The 16,925-nt window shown below is 44.8% G+C and overlaps 1 protein-coding gene and 1 pseudogene across 5 annotated transcripts in view; both read left to right on the top strand.

Moving 5' to 3' along the window:
• The window catches only part of LOC146177893 (uncharacterized), a 206,803-nt gene extending 190,143 nt beyond the window's left edge, over positions 1-16,660 (top strand). For 4 of the 5 annotated variants that reach the window (XM_084580635.1, XM_084580634.1, XM_084580638.1 and 1 more), the window contains one exon: positions 6,243-6,313. In XM_084580635.1, coding sequence (XP_084436761.1) covers positions 6,243-6,278 — 36 coding nt within the window. In that variant the 3' untranslated portion in view covers positions 6,279-6,313. Of the gene's footprint in view, positions 1-6,242; positions 6,314-16,256 lie in introns of those variants that run through there. The other variant, XM_084580636.1, reaches the window with a different exon arrangement.
• On the top strand, positions 11,933-12,979 carry LOC146177894 (protein GVQW3-like; annotated as a pseudogene).
• Positions 16,661-16,925: the final 265 nt, after the last annotated feature.

Below are 16,925 nucleotides of genomic sequence, written 5' to 3'. Positions count from 1 at the left end.
TTGCTGTTGCTAACGCCTGGCTGCTTGTGCCCCTCTTTCTCTCCTCCGCTGCCGCCTAACCTAACCTAACCCGCTTTGAAGCTGGACCCTTGTGGGCCTGACGAGAGTGGGCGCCCGTCGGCAGACACACCTTGCTCTAAAAACTCTAACAGCAACCGAACTAAGAAGCGGGTGCGGGTGAGTTACCTTCTCTTCTCCTCACACCCATTGCCACTATGCCTTGCTGCAGAGCACTCTCTCTCTCTCTCTCTCGGCCCAGTTGAGCCAACTGCACCATCAGGGTTGAAAGTCTCTGGAGTATGTGAACTGCAAGTAAAGCACATGGCTTTCATTATAAATTAAAGGCGCCAGAACAAAATGCACACATACAATAAAAGAAGAATGGGACAGAGCGCCACTCAACTGATTTATTGTGCAGAACAAAGTACAGATATATCTCACTGCCGGTGCATGCGCAAGGAACACATTCAGCATCATGTAGTATAAGATAGGCTGTGTTCAAGAAACGCTTTCTCTGCATTATACAGATTGGTCGACGTGTCACTGACTCACAGATTACCTTTCTTTCCACTATAAAGCGCTTCAATTAGCTCTCTGGCCATCGTATTGCCACTCCTTGCAATGCGTCATGTGTTCACAAGATGCGTCGGAGTTTTGAAAACCAGTTGGCTAGGCTGGCTTCAGCCGGGTTCCCTGGTTCGGTCGTGGCACAGGTAGCCGAGAGCCTTCTACAGAAGTTGAAGGCAAAGGGAGTAAGGGAGAAGGTTCCTTGAGAAGAGGTGAGACCGGCGGCCATGCCGTATGTGCACAAGTTGGCCCACAACTTGAAGAAAGTTGCGAGTAGGCATAAGGTGCCACTAGTCTTTTCGGCTCCCCTGAAGCTTGGAAGCCTTTGCCCTCGAATAGCGACAAGGAAGAAAAAAGAAAAGAAAAGAGGCTGTGGTACGAGGCATGGGCGACAATTCATAAAATGTGCTGAAGGGGTTGTGTATGAAGTTCCCCTCTCGTGTGGTTGCTCCTACATCGGACAAACCGGGAGATGTGTTAATGGGCGAATCCAGGAACATGAACGTAACGTAGATAAAAATAAAGATGGTCCCAATATTTCGAAGCATATCAGATCCTGCCCTTCAGGCACTTGTGAACCATGTTTTTCTGATGTGCGCATTCTTGCAAGGAGTGGCAATACGATGGCCAGAGAGCTAATTTAAGCGTTTTATATCGGAAAGAAAGGTAATTTGTGCGTCAGTGACACATCGATCAATCTGTATAATGCTGAGAAAGCGTTTCTTGAACATAGCTTATCTTATATCACATGAGGCTGAATGTGTTCCTTGTGCATGCGCCGGCAGTGAGATGTATATATATACTTTGTTCTGCACTATAAATCAGTTGTGAGTGGCGCTTTGTCCCGTTCTGTTCTTCTGTGTGTGCATATTTTCACGCCTTTAATTTATAATGAATAGACACCAACTAGCCCAACAAGAAGCTCTCTTAAGCTACATAGCTTTCATATCAGTCAATTACTTCAAACCACACTTGTTGCCGTCAAAGTTTGACTGCAGTTCTCTCCTGTGTGCTAGAAAACATGTTGTACCTACAGTCTGAAATTGCCATGTTCCAGAGACATGTCCATATTATTGTGCATTAGAAGAAACCTTGTCATGCCATCATTACCTTTGTTCTTGCTGGTTGGCACACACAGTCTCCCTTGTCTTGGGTGGAGGGCAGGACCATTATGAACGCTGCTTGCTTGTCCATCTGGGTGCTTGCATCTCTGCTTCTGGCGCTGAATCGTTTGCTTCCTGCGTGCCTAACCTCGCGCTGGGTTACGGTGCCCCAATTTTGCACGCAGGCTGTCATTCGACTAGTCTTCAAGGGAACACAGACATTTTTCTGGGAGGAAAGATTGCTTTAAAGATGAAGAAGCTGAACTTATTGAACTCGCAGGGGAAGTGCATCTGTAGCGTGGCCAGAAAATATTGCAACTGGAATTGCACTATGTGTGAGTGTAGCGTTCCTTCTGTATGTAGTCTAGTCTTCCAAGGTTTACATTAATTTTTTTCTTGAGCAAGAAAATAGGCAACTGATGTCCAAATCAGTCAGTTCCTTGAAGCTGGTATGAGCTTTGACCACTCCTTGTCGTGTGTGCCTCTTCTTGTTATGCACACCCTGTTTTGTTCTTGTCAGTAGCCTAGAGCCTGAATAGTTCTGGTGCTGCATGACAGTGATCAAGCGTAATCCAGAGTTGTCTTATACCTAGTTCCACGGCTGGCTTAACCACAGTTACGCTTAACCGATGTTACCGAACTTAACCATGGTTAACCGCCAATCGCGGTTCGCTGCTGTTACACAGCTCACTGCCGTTCTCGGTTACGGGGCCATTGCCCGTTAAGTACAACAGCCGAAGCGATGCGGTGATCGGCGTAACGAAGCTGCATTTACAAATATCTTATTTATAAATGGTTCCCGGAGTGTCGTCCAACGACAAAGCGTCAACAGCACTGTCAAGCACCGCACGATGGCAGCACCTCCTCGACCGTCGTAAACACCGCCTTGGTAGCCCGTCCTCCCGCAAACCATACGCGAACAACACGGTATATTGCTAGCACCGATGTCTGAAATAAAGCGAGCGAAATTTGTTGATGTCTGGAATACTGAGCAGATTATCAAGAATGAATCACTCTTGAGAATCGCTGACCAGTGACAGATTGCTGATAAGAACGATAACCGCGTAACAAGCAAGTTTCTGCTCAAGCTAAGCCAGCTGCCGCCAGTGCAAATTGGGCTCAAACGCCCTGCTTGTACTAGCTCTGCGATTAATGCTTTGCCAAAGTTAAGCATACCATCCTTTTACTATGGCAGATTAGGATTCACAAAAGTACTTTCATGAGTAGACCAATTACGAAACGTCGATCAGTTCATAAGCGCCGACCACTGCGGCTTTGAAGCGAAACCATTTAGCCCTAGCGACGACGACGTTCGCTGTGCTAGCACGCTCCACCGCCACGGTAATACGAAGCTCGGACTGCTCGCAGCATCCAGTGCTGAAAGCGTTGCGAACTTGCGTACTTACAGCTAAGGCCACGCAAATTGTTTTTTTTATGCTCCGCTCAGCGATAAGCCCCGCAAACAATTCTGCAGAGACAGGACGGAACTTCAGCAGGCAGTTGCTTCGCTCTGTCGGCCCTAACTGAACACGTCAGGTTGCACAGTAGGCAACAGCTATTCCATACATCGGTGATATAGTAGGCAAATGAGTGCATTGTTGAAGCAGACCGGCTCGTACGCTTCACGCAATCGGGCGGCAACAAGCAGCCTCCGTCAACGGACGCCGCCAAAACCTCAGTTAACGACGCAAACCAAGGTCGCCAAGCTCGGTTTGCGATAACCGCGGTTAGTGGTGTTACCACGGTTTGGTCTGCCGTGTAACATGGGCTAACCACGGTTTCGCCTAGCCTTGTCTGTGTAACTGGGGTACTAGGGTCCTGTTTGCAAACACGGGGGTTGTGAAGTAGGGTTTGCACTCATGAAAATATGTGTATACTAAAGTTCTCCAAGTGCTTAGTTTTCTGATTTTGCAGCATGCCTATGATGTTCCCCCTTCGTGTAGAATAACCAAGTGCATACTGGACCAGATTCTCAAAATATGAAACTTGATTTCAAAGGCAGTGTGCCATATTTGGATATTATAACACGCCCCTGATAGAATCGCGCGGCAATATTTAACACCTCGAAACCTGGAAATAACATGGCGCCGATTCTACCACGCACAAGAAATAATGCAGTAAACAAACGTCTGAAAATCGCTGGTAACATTTAATGGAACAAAATCGGCACCGTAGGCCATCACTCAGAAAACAGCTCTTTCTCGCTGTTCATCGACCACAAAAGGTCATCTTGTGCATGCATTACCAACACGCTCTGAATCCCTCTTTCAATGTCCTCGAGCATCACTATCTTGAGATCATGCGAGGGCTTGCTCACAGAGCCGGTCGCTGCACGCACGCGATCCTTTACGGGCTTATTTAAGCCATGATACCATGATTTAAGCAGACATCAAGTAGTTGGACAAACACAACCAAAAAACGGAATTGGCTTACCGGAAGAGCCCATGCCGGATGCTTGCTGATACTGATGGCAATGTGGCTGGCCATGGTTTATTGAGCTGCTTCGTTTCGGGTTTTGAGTCTGATTTAACGTGCAGAAAGCTTATTTTCAGGAGAAAAAAAGGGTTCGCGTTAGAATCATGCAAATACGGTATTTTCAAAAGGTGTTTTATTTTGTATGCGTGGGGTTTACCCACATTAGGGACTAGAAGCTGGGAGTGAAACCCATAGAAATACATGCCGCTTTTCGATGGAGGCGAAAAGCAAGACGCCCGTGTGCTGTGCGATGTCAGTGCATGTTAAAGAACCCCAGGTGGTCGAAATTTCCGGAGTCCTCCCTCTACGGCGTCTCTCTTAGCCTGAGCCGCTTTGGGACGTTAAAGCCCACAAACCAAAACCAAACATGGTAACAAAGCTTTGAGATAATTTTTTTCTCCTTTCACTAGGTAACTATGGAGGCAGCGTTTGTTAGTGTTTGGCTAGTTGTTTGAGCAAAAGTCAGTGTCATATTGAAGGCAACCTGTAAATGGTGCGATGTGACTCTGGACATAGCCCCAAAGACACAGGCTTACCATTTAGTCGATCCTGCTACATTGCTCACAGATGTAGTCATCAATGCTTGCCTGAACAGCATTATGCGCATTGTTGCAGACCTGTGGGTTTGAACGAGCAGCTGCTACTGTGTTCATGTTTAACTGCCTAGCTTGAACACAGCATGTTGGAGGCACTTTCCTTGGGGCTGCATTTTAATAAGATAGCTTTGAAATGGTGTAACATACTTTTCTTCAAAGCTCTTGCAAAATGTTCAGCATTCCATGAAACGAGAAAAATGCCTTGATAGGTTTCGTTTTCATCCCTTCTGAATGATATTCACAGTTGGTTCTAGGATACGCTTGGTTATTGCTTGCAAAGGGATGGCATCAAGAAAGAAAAGCAGCTGATGATAGCAACCTTAATGGTGCTTATTCTTGTTCAAAGCACCCAGATTACTGTTTTACAGAACATTCTCTGCTATGCATCTTGGCAAGTAATGAAATACAAGTGCAGTGCAAACATAATAAATGCGAGCTCTTGGAGAGGAAAGAGAAAGGCCAGCTCATAAGGATTGCATTGCACTCCTCCCTGTGTGTGGTTTCTCATGAATGGGCTCAAGATTGATGTCATTGAAATGGATGCCTTGCATGGGAGCTGCATGATGTTTGGGAAAAATGCAGCACTGTGCATGTCATGGTGTCTAATGGTGGAGCCCAGTGTTGTCAAAATGGTGTCAGATACTCTTCCTTGTGTTCTGCCGAAGCACTGCATAGACAGGGAGTGAGTGTTTCAGCTTTCGCTTCATTGCCAGAGTTTTGGGCAGAGCTCAGTTTGTGCTCTTACAACATTTTCTTTGGCGCCTGTGAAACCTCCTTGCGTACTGGCTGCATTTAAAGGGCATGGTCACTTTGGAAGTACAGTTTTCACTGGGACATAGTTCAGCTCACCTAGAATGTGTCGGCATGCTCCTTATTCCAATTTTGCATCTTGTTGCAAGACCTCAAGTCATCCAACTGGTGGAACCAAAAGTGTTAGTGACTTTAGATAATGAATTGGGAAGAGGAGGTGTACTGTCTTCCTGTGGGCTGCATAGAGGATTATGTCGTGCAGTTCTCACTCTGCTGCCTTCACAGGTGAAGCGCAGGCATGTGCATTGAAATGTAGGGGCAGGTGCTGCTAGTTTGCTGAAATACATATTATATATATATATACACACTTTTTAAAGATATGTTGCTCACACAGTTGATCTGTAGTGCTCACAGTGCAGGTTTATCATTGGTACAGTGCTGAGTCCGTGGCAGCAATTTTCTTTTTTTGTAAATACAGGTGATGCCTTTCATTCAGCCTATAGTCTGCCGGGGCTGATGCCTCCACTTCCTTCAGGTTTGTGAATAGGCAGCCAATGAAGGTTAACTTTTTTTTTTCATAAGCTATACGTATATGTGATCAACTAATGAGAATGTTCTTTCCTTTCTTAAATTCCTTCCTCAAATATGTTGTTTGCGACAGGCGCGGCTGCCTGTTTGCATTGGTGGCATCATGCACACAACACACCACTGTCTTTTTTTTTCTTTTTTTTTCATTTTTGCTCTCCCTCAGTTACGGCTGAAATTTTGGAAGAAGAGCAAAAAATGAGGCGCCGTCGGGATGCCAGCTGTGTGCGCCCCCCCCTCTCTGCTGATGTTAGTATATCAGTTTGCTCCACACACTGCTTTGCTGTGTGGTTTTGGCAACACTGGGCTGCTGATGCAACTTCGCCTTTTGCTTTGGATTTGGCTCGCTTGGGGGCTTGCGGTCTGGCCTGTGGTGTTTGCACAGCATGCCTGGCATTGGTCCACCCAAGTGCAGACATTTGGCTGCCAAAGGAAAGTTGTGTGGATGATAAGGCAAGGCTGTGCAAAAGCGTTTTTTTTTTTTAACACAATAGGATTGAAAACCCTGTTCACCGAAAATCTGGCATTGGCAGTCTACAGCCATTTATTGACGCTGGCATTGTGAGCAAGAAATCATGGTGCTGGCAGCTGACATAGCCGAGCACCGACCTTGTGTTTGGCAGGCCAACTCTCCTGTCATGTGGGATAGCAGAATCAGCCTGCCAAGACCCTTGCATTCACGTTATCCCTAGGCCACGCATTCATACGGCTCGGTTAAAGCAGGCTTTATATGTGGCCTGGTGTCGCCCTTAAGGCCAAAGCTTGAGTGGGTTTTTTTATCCATAATGTGGACAGAAAAAGGAAAGCTTTTGCACAAACCTTAACCCCTGTCATGTCACTGCACGATAGAGAACCCCAGGTGGTTACAACCTCCAGAGCCTCCGCTGCAACGTCCTTTGGGGCACAAACTGTAGGGTGGCTGCACTTGGGTGTATGCTGGTGAGCGCTGCCTTATTTCAAATCTCTACTTTGGCACTAGATGTGAACATGGCCGGCACTTCGCAACCATGCAAGTCATCTGCTGCTGTAGCATTTCACAAGTAGTGATTCTCTTAAATCACCGAGCTGTTAGTACTTGCATTACGGCATCTGCACGGATTCTGTGGTAGGATACAACTTGAAAAAACAGCGATGGTATGCAGCATATGTGTTACTCCACTTTTAATTTTAATTTAATGGGCTTTTAATTTTTTCTGATGGTTAGCTTTTTTATTTCCTGTCTGAGGAATTGTATATGTTTGTTACAGCACAGTTCAGTTGTATCAGACCATAGCAATAATCTACTCGGTCTTGCTTAAGGTCTTTCCAGGGGTTTTCATAGGTTATGTGGTCCCAGGTTCCAAGGCCTCATTCTGAGAGTGCAAACATTCATCAATGTTCTGCCCGGGGAAACATGGAAGTCTCTACTAATGTCAAAAGGGGTTGTCATAGTGCATTCAGCATTGTGTTGGTATATGTTTGGAGCTGACTGCACCTTCCTTTTCGTGACCTCTTTTTCTGGGGTTGCCATTGTCCTTGCACACATTGTGCAGGTTCGATTTGGCCCAGCATTTCAGTCTGCCTCCATGGGAGACAGGGGAGGGTCCAAACTGTGTCTCCATTTTTTGGCACATTAGGGTTGAGACAGACGTAAGAGCTGCCAGCCTGCAGCACAGTGTACAAAGTGTCGGTGGACAGTTTGGCTCTTCCATTTTTTTCTTAGTTGCACTAAGCAAGAATATGTTCCTAGTGGCACCTATTGGAAAGAAGCATATGCTGTTTGACGCTAGTGTCTGGGCTTATTAAATTGCGCTCGTTAACTCATTTGGACAGGCGTGAGTGTCTGGTCCCTGCAGCATTAGCGTGTGCTGTGCTTAAGGGGTGTCTCACTTGATAATGGCCAAGATGGAGGCACACACTTTTTTACCACAGGAATTTTGGTGGAGGACTCCTTCCTAAACACAGTGACGTGGAGAGAGCTTCACTGTGCTTGCACTCATCACTTGCTTGTATGTGGGAGGATAGAACAAGATTTTCGGAGACTTCTTTCGACGTGTCACCAAGTGGGCTATAAAAAAAAAAAACTGCTGGAGTGGAAGTCTCCTATACAGTTAGTACTTTATTCTGGGCGAGTTGGTTCATATTAGCAAAAGGAATAAACTTGCGCAGTAGGTAGAAGAAGAAAGAGGCATGACGACAGGACAGAGCACAAACTGCCAACTGGTTTTATTAGAGAAACTGTATCTACATATTACCTACAATACCCACAATATATATAACAATGTGAAATCAGATATCAAAGCGATCCAAGATAAACACGCGTGCACACAACTAGCACACAACCAGGATGAAGCCTGTGGCAGCCAGTTTGAGAAGGTCCAGAAACGGCCTGCCAATGCACTTGGGAACGTAGTTCGTCGGCGTTGCCAGCGTGTTTCGACTGCTTAAGATTTTCACGTTCTTTTGCAATACTGTGGGCTATCAGGCACGCCATACTGGACGTCTCCGAATCTATTGGAACCATTTGGATTTTCGAAAATGTCGACGATATCTGAGTGGGGTGTTTTTAGCTCTACTCATTGCAATAGTCACATCTCAAACTCAATGTTAAACCTTTTAGGCAGTCCATATCAATGCAAATGTTATATAGTTGTGTAGGTTATCAGATTTAAAAGCACTATATTATTGTAGGTCTTAAACGTGGTTAAATAACTGCCATTTAACTTTGCACTTCATGCGACATCGAGTCATATATCGTTAGATAGCTTGTGTAGAGTGTAATTGTACTAGTGTAATTCTAGGTCCTAATTAATTACTGCTAATTAGTTTATTGTAAATGCAAAATTATGCTATAGCTTCAAGTCTTATATCCTTGGATTGCCTATGCCAAGTGTAATTGCACTGGCGTAACTGCACGTCCTAATTAATTAGTGCTAATTAATTGACTAAAATTGAAGTATAGGCTATACTTTCAAGTCGTGTATTGTTGCTTGGCTAGTGTCATTGAGGTCTTAACTTCTGATGGTTAGTAATTGTGATTAAAATTGAACCTTATGCTACAACTTGGAAGTCCTATATCGTTGAATACTCTCAAATAGAATCCAAAACTAAACAACACAAAAGCCATGTAAAGCAGAGCTCGTCTAACCAGAGTAAGACGGCCATTTTTTTTCATTAGCGGCACCAGCTGGATGTACAAGCTTAAAATATACCCAAGGTAGGGTGTTTTAATGTTAAAGCCAGGGAGCACTTCCTCAATGTAAAAAACTGACGCGGGGAAACCTTTCAGATCCTGCAACCAGTCTGGCCACAAATGGGAACCGATATTAGCGAGCACGAGGCTCCTGGGGACGGCTAAAAGCAAAACTGAAAAGGGGGTGATCGAGGCTTGTTTCATTGCTAAGGTGGGCGACTCTTGTGTCAGCACTCCATCAATTTCATTGCACGGAAAAGAAATGTGTTACCTGGATCATAGTTAAACCCCTTTGTTCATTGTTTTAAGTTTCTTTGAATGTGCATGTTGTAAATTTCTGCCTGTCCATCCTCTTATTTATCAAACCGTAACCTGGTTTGTCTTGATGCTTTTTTGATCCCCCTACTTCATCTTGGTTATCCTTCATGTGTCGTGCAGTGATGCCATGGTGTCGTCTGTTTTTTGCTTTCTGGCGCTGGTGCCACGAAGATTGGTGTGGAAGGAGTCTTGATACGGTTTATAAACAGATAGCGCTGGACACATATGACATGATTTACTGTGTTTTCTTTTCACCCCTCACAGTGGTCACATGGTCAGCGTTTTGGCTTATGTTGTGCTAGTTAAACAGTTGGTAGTAATCAGTGTCCGTCCTTTCGTTTTTCTGTTCCTTTGTCCCTGTGTTTTGTGCTGGTCTTTGTATGAGCTAGTATGAACCAACTGGCCCAAAGAGCTTTGATCAATTGCTTAATTGCTTAGTGCCAAGCTGTAAACTCTGAATTGGGCTAAATGGCAAAAACGTCGCTTCAAAGAATATCTGCGGCAAACTGATATTTTCTTTACCAGATACAAGAGTGTGATAATATTCAGACAAATGCAAAACAATTGGGCACGTCACATATGCAACATTTAAATGAAGCCAACCTTGGGCACTGCCGTTCTGCCCCTTCCTATCTTGGTGGCTTCAGCTTCTGGGTGCCACTTCCATTCCAGCAGTTTTTGTATAACCTCCTTGCATCATTCTTGGGTTGACTCAGTGTTGTAGGCAAGTCGTGTCAGTGCTAATCCGCACATTCCAATTGCATCTACAGGATGGTATTGTGATTAATGTGTGCAGCGTTCAGGCGAATCCCAAGTGGCAGTTGGAATGTGGACGGTTTTGGTTTGTGGCATGAGGGCTTGGCATTTTTTCTTTGTCTCTTGAGTTGAAAAGAAAGGTAGCCTCGACGAGATGGCAACAATTTCGACTTTTGTACGGAAGCTTTGTTCACTGAATGGAAGGCCCAAAGCTTCAGTGCTTTGCAGTTATCGGCCTCCAAACACCTGGGGTAGGTAAGCCAGGAGATTGCAGCTGTTGCAGTTTTTTTTTTTTTTCTTGGTTTGTCTGGATTATGAGTAATTCCTGTCTGTTGGTAATCATCTACATGCAGGGTACCTGGGGCAAACTAAAGCTTCATGCTTTGGGCTGCCCAGTTAGCGAAAATCTTACACAAAAATTGGGCTCGTTCAAATCGAAGAGCTTTCAATTAAGAACAAAAAGGAACGGGACAGATGTTGAGCTGTGCCTGGACCGCAGGTGTTGGCACACAAGTACCAGCTATAATGTGGCTTCTTGCTGAAGTCATCGTAGCTCATGGCCTTGTTCTTTCTTTTCCCCTCCCAAGTTGGAACTCGTGCGGCATTGTTTCTGTACAGTGTTGGCTTGGTATGGCAGCAACTTGCATTTTGGCCGTGCCAGCCAGTAGCAGGCTTACATACCTCTTCTTTTTCTGCGCTGGTCCAAGGTTTGGGTGCGAAAGTTTTGAACCTAACGAAAGTGTGGGCTTTGTGCAATGTCCTCCCTTTACTCTGCATTGCATACAACCGTGAATACCCTCCGGTCTTGCTGTGGAGGTGATTGGGACTTTTGGTGGAGTGTCTCTGCTGTAATGCACTTACTGTTCTGTATGGCTCTACTAACTAAGCTGCTCAAGTGACAGCTTCACTAACCTGCACATTTCTCTCTTTTGTTTGCTGACATTTTGTGTCCACTGTTTCTCTTTCCCCCTAACAACACCAGACACGAAAGGTAAGTGCCCTTCCCATTGACCTCTTTGGAAGGTTTTGCTTGTTGGGCTGTCTTGGGTGTTCATGGCCAGTGGCAGTGCTGTGTTTTAAGTGCAGAAAATAGTTCTGTGAGGTTTAAGCTTTTGCCACATGATAGTTGGAAGCTGTCAAGCATGTTACGAACAGCTAACCCAACGTCCAGACGTTATCAGTGTTCCTAATCTCTGGCAGCTTAGGCATGAAACCATGTTTTGCAGCTTAGGCATGCTGTCGTTTACAAAGCCTAGTTGGTGGGTGTTCACATGCATACTGCTTTTTAATTTCAGTGAATCGTGTATTACAAAATGTGCTTTTAAATACTTAAACTGATCTAATAATTTGATAGCATGTTCCTAAAGTAAGAATGGTTGGCCTAGATTCAGTTGCATATGGGGTATTGTACAAGGTCTGTTAAAAAAGTAGTCGACCTTACTTTTTTTTTTTTTCTTTTTTTTTTTGCGAACATCTTATGGGTATGAAAGAAGTGCATCAGCCGACTTTGAACCTTCATACGCATGCCCATTTTTTTTTTCCGCCTGCCGATAGTGTCTTTCGCTGGGATGCAGTGTCTGAGTGAGGTAGTGCGCAGAGCTTTCGTTGGGTTTTTATTTCAAGGAAAATGACGGAGCGACTGGAGCAGCGCTACTGCATCAAATTTTGCCAGAAACTGGGCAACAACCAAGCGGAAACCATTTGAAAGATTCAGGCGGCTTTCGGTGACGATGCTATGAGCAGCACACAGATTAAGCAATGGTACAGCCGGTTTAACTTGAAGATGGCCACACATTGGTGGAGAGCGAGCCACACTCCAGTTGGCCATCAACATGCTGAATGGCCAGGTCATTGCGGAAGTGAATGTTGTGGTGGTGCGGGACCATCGTGTGACTATCCGAGAAATTGCAGAAGAGGTGGGAATCGGCACTTTTTTCGCACATTCCATTATCACCAAAGGTTTGGCCATAAAGAGAGTTTCGGCAAAATTCGTGCCGGATCTGCTCACGGTGGAGCAAAGCAGCCTTGTGGTTTAAGTCTCCCAAGACATCCTGGATTCCGCTAACAGTCACCCCGACTTCATGAATAACGAGTCTTGGGTGTACGGGTACGACCCGGAAACCAAATCCGATTCATCACATTGAAAGCATTTCATGTCACCATGATCAAAGCGCCAAGTACACAGCGACATCAAAGCGACAGTGACTCCTTTCTTTGACTCCCGTGGTGTGGTACACCACGAGTACGCACCACAGCATCAAACAATCACCAAAGTGTGCTACGGGATGTCCTTCATCGCCTACGTGATGCTGTGCGGCGCAAGAGGTCTGAGTTGTGGTCAACAGGAATTGGTACATCCATCACGACAATACTCGTGCACATTCCTCGCACTTGATTCAGACTTTTTGGGTGAAAAGCCAGACTCCTTTAGTTCTAAAGGCTCCTTACTCACCTGATATGGCCCCCTGCGACTTCTGGCTGTTTCCCAAATTAAGAGGCCATTGAAAGGAGCGCAACTTCAAACAAGAGAGGACATTATGGCTGCAATGACAGCTGAGCTAAACTCCATTCTGAAGAGGCTTCCAACAATGGACTGGGCGAGGTGTGTGGAGTCCCAAGGAGACTACTGGGTGATTAGGTTTCCGACGCTCCAGTTATGCCAGTTTTTTTTCTTTGGCCAAAGGTCGAATACTTTTCTAACGGACCTCGTAAACTATAGCACATCTTTTCAGTGTCTTGTCACACGGGCACTTTTGATCCTCATTGAACTCGATCTGCATTCAACTGAATGTCACATGGCAATCAAGCCCAAACCTGCTTGGCTCAAAGCCACTTCCTCAAGTGCTCTCGAGTTTTCAAGCACATTCGAGAGCGGATGTTGACACCATCGATGTCACCTAACACACCCAAAGGAAACTTCTCAGTGGTCATTCAAAACAGCCGTGTCGCACCATTTACTTCAGTCCTTCTTGAAAACTTGATGCAGATTGAGTTAGTGTTCTTGTGACAGATGTATTAGTGTTCAAGTAATACAGTAAAACCGCGTTACAAGTGACACTCAAGGGACCTGAAAAAGATCTCTTATAAGCGAGGTCTCTTGTAACCAAAAGTTCTAAAAGCATTGTGTTGATCACTGGACTGCACATCAGCATATAAATTCATTCACATTCGCATGCATTAACAACCCCGCCGGGGTGGCGCAGTGGTTACGGCGCTCGACTACTGTTCCCAAAGACGCGGGATCAAGTCCCGGCCTCGGCGGCCACTTTTCAATGGAGGCGAAAAGCAAGGTGCTCGTGTGCTGTGCGATGTCAGTGCACGTTAAAGAACCCCAGGTGGTCAATTTCCGGAGTCCTCCACTACGGCGTCTCTCATAGCCTGAGTTGCTTTGGGACGTTAAACCCCACAAACCAACAAGCATTAACAGGAAATTGCTCTGGAAAGCTTAAAGATGTCCTTCATGCTAGTGTCTTTTTGTGAGTGCAGAGTGTATTCCTCCCCAAATTCTGGAGGTAAAGCACTTCACTTTGCAAACCTTCCTGTTGCTCACAGTACCTTTGAAGCACTCTTACATGCTCGTCACTCTCAGATGCTGACACCTTTTCCTCTGAAATGTCCTCGTAGTCATCCTCTATGGCACATGTGCCATTTACTTGCGTGAGAATTGCACAATCTGTAAGCTCTTCAGGAGCTCACAAGATCTGCATCTGCAGATAAGAATTCCTCGAAAAAATTCTGCTACCTCAGCTTCATCCTCAAGGAAGCTTTCCACAGTATTTATTTATTTATTTACATATATCTTACAGGCCTCCAGAGAAGCATTGTGCAAAGGGGGACAAATACAAAGATATCCGCAAAGTGGGTTAAAAAACAATCACAGTATCCGTATATGGGCCCTCTTACATCATATCGCCACATTTATTTATTTATTTACAATAACCTCGGGGCCCGTAAAGTCATTGAAGAGGGGAGTGGGTTAATAACAAAACAAAATAAGCATAAACGTATCGTTTACAAGGATATGAATTTCAAAAATATCTAAAATACAACAATAAATACAAAACATTATATACAATAAGAAGCAGTGCAAAAAAATCCTGTCAGTATACAATGTTAGCTAAAGCAGCACGAAAATTTGAGTTATCATATAATTTAAAGCCTGCTTGTCTGAAACAGTTTTTCACAGCTTCACTTCTCGGGCCATTCCATACACCTGAAATCACCTGAACAGCAATCTTTGCTTCAATTACTATTGTACAGTCTTGCTGCCTCTTGAACAACAGGCATTCTACCAACCTTGTTTTGTACAGCAACTTGGCAGAGTGCATAATCCCTTTTTCTATTGGCTAGAGTTTGGAGGGAAAAAAATAACTTTGGTGGCTTTGAGCACGAGAACTTTGATGCTGCTAGAAGCATTTACCACAAAGAGAAAGGCATTAGGATTCTGAGCTTTCATCTTGTGATCAAATTTTAAGAGAGGAGTTAAAAATGCTGGATGTCATTCATGCATTTCGGTTTGCTTTGTAGGTGACAATAATGCAGTGCCAGTGGCTGAAACGGGGTCGTTTTGGCTTTCCAGTTATGGGGAAGCACTCCTTCTCAGTTCCTAACATATTACAAAAAGAAAAGAATGCTGATATGGACCATAATTTAGCTAAAGAAATCTGAAGTGCAGCATGTACGAGTTGGTACGCTTCAGCTGCATTGCATGAGCATACCTGGGTTGTGTCTCTTCTAAATAGTGAAGGATTTACTCTAGGGACCTGAAAACGTTGCCCTTAGTAACAGAGTTGTCAGCTTGGAATATTCTGTTTTGTTAGCGAACTTGATGAAATGGCCGAAAACCTCATTTTTAAGAGGTGCCAGTTTTTATACGATGGGTGGCAAGATCTCTTAGATCCTGCCTGTGAATGCAGTACGCTTTGGATTCATCCCTTGGTTTAAACTGTCAGAGAAGGTGCACAGAGTAACTAGAGTTGAACAATCCCTCGGAAAAGTCCTGTGTAAAGGGATGGGAAAACTGCCCACTGTTGCAAGTTACTGTTGCAGTTACTCTTACCTTGGTACTCAATATTGTTGTGCAGTGAAGCCAACTGAAGCGTGACCTTTGCATGTGTGGGCTGCTTGACTATCTTCAGACCACTACTTTAATGAGCGATTATTTCATATATATATATATATATATATATATATATATATATATATATATATATATATATATATATATATAGATATATATATACGGTAACAGAATTGGCATAAACAGTAGCTAGTTCCAGGGCCAATGGTCAATGTGGCTGCAGTCTGACGTTATAGATGAGCTCATCTACTGCCATGCTGCCCCCTTTCAGCTGGACATATCCAACTGTAGTTTCAAAGGTAGTTAATGTTTTTCTATTGCTGTGTCTCACCACTGCTGTAATGTGAAAAAAGGGTGGGTTTGGCAAACGGGGACCTAAAGTATCCCTGGTTAAAAGGAGGGTATTCAGCGCTACACACAAGAAAAAGGACACCAACTGTTTAATCAGGTGAAATATACAGTAGCCTTCTTGGCTAATGTGCACAAGGCATTGGGGCACCAAACTTACCAAAGAAGGCATGACTAATGTTTTCTCAGCCTCGTAAAGGAAAACAGAGGTGTCGCTGGCACAGCTCAAACCTGCATTTTTCATATAAAAGGCTCGCAGAGTCTGATGTCTGCCCGTCTGACAACCAACTAGCTCAGGAATTAACTCTCTTAAAGTGCAAAAGGAGGCTCTTAACAGCAAGTGAAAGAGAAAAAACAGTGCAGACTTGGCTTTCCAGTTGAATGTGAGGGAGCTGCATGGGCTGGATCTTGTGCCTGAATTGTGCCCTCTTTACGTTGCTCTAGCTGGTGTTGCTCTAGAACAACAGTTTATGGAGGGGTCACTTTGCTTCTTCTTCTGCCCACAGGGGTCATCAAACAAAAAGTAGAGCTCACACCACCAGCCCGCCCAGACTGGGCATGGAGTGCTTTCCATTCCGCCACGCTCCGGCTGCTTCTTCTTCCTCGTGCAATGATGATAGGGTGCGTGCGACACAGGCCAGGGACCACTGTCGTGGGATTTTCTTTTGCCCAGGACTTCTGCTACGTGCTGCTGCTGCTGCTGACGCGTCTCCGGTGTAGTGTTTTTCTTGTCTCCTTCCTAACTGTTTGTTTGTTACTTGTTGTTGTTGTTGCTGCTGCTGCCACCGCAGTCAGCACGGCCTGTGAGTTCACGTCGTACTAGGCCCCCTGCATTTGTTTTTTTCTCTTGCCTCCCTTGTTTAGTATGTAACCCATGCTTTTGCATAAAGTTCTATACTGTCTGCTTTTCTAGAGTGCTTCTTTCTCTTCATTGCTACCCAGTGACACTGGCGCCCACTCACACAGGCCACCAGAGGTCATATGCGGCTTCAAATAATCTGTCTGGCCCTGACCGTGTTAGGCAGTTAAACTTGAGTTGTCCCAAGTTTGGTCTCCTAGTAGCTGCTTTTGTAAACAGAAGTACCAGGATGAGATAAAACAGAAGCGGACTGTGAAAGGAAGCTTACCTCCTCCTACCTGTCTGATTACTATGTCCAACCTCTGAAACCAAGTTT

The sequence above is a fragment of the Amblyomma maculatum genome, chromosome 10 (genome assembly GCF_055883805.1).
Source record: "Amblyomma maculatum isolate TAMU_Amacu chromosome 10, ASM5588380v1, whole genome shotgun sequence".
Lineage (NCBI taxonomy): Eukaryota > Metazoa > Arthropoda > Arachnida > Ixodida > Ixodidae > Amblyomma > Amblyomma maculatum.
Note: the sequence above shows the minus strand (reverse complement) of the source record. Positions and strands in the feature narration are given on the sequence as shown.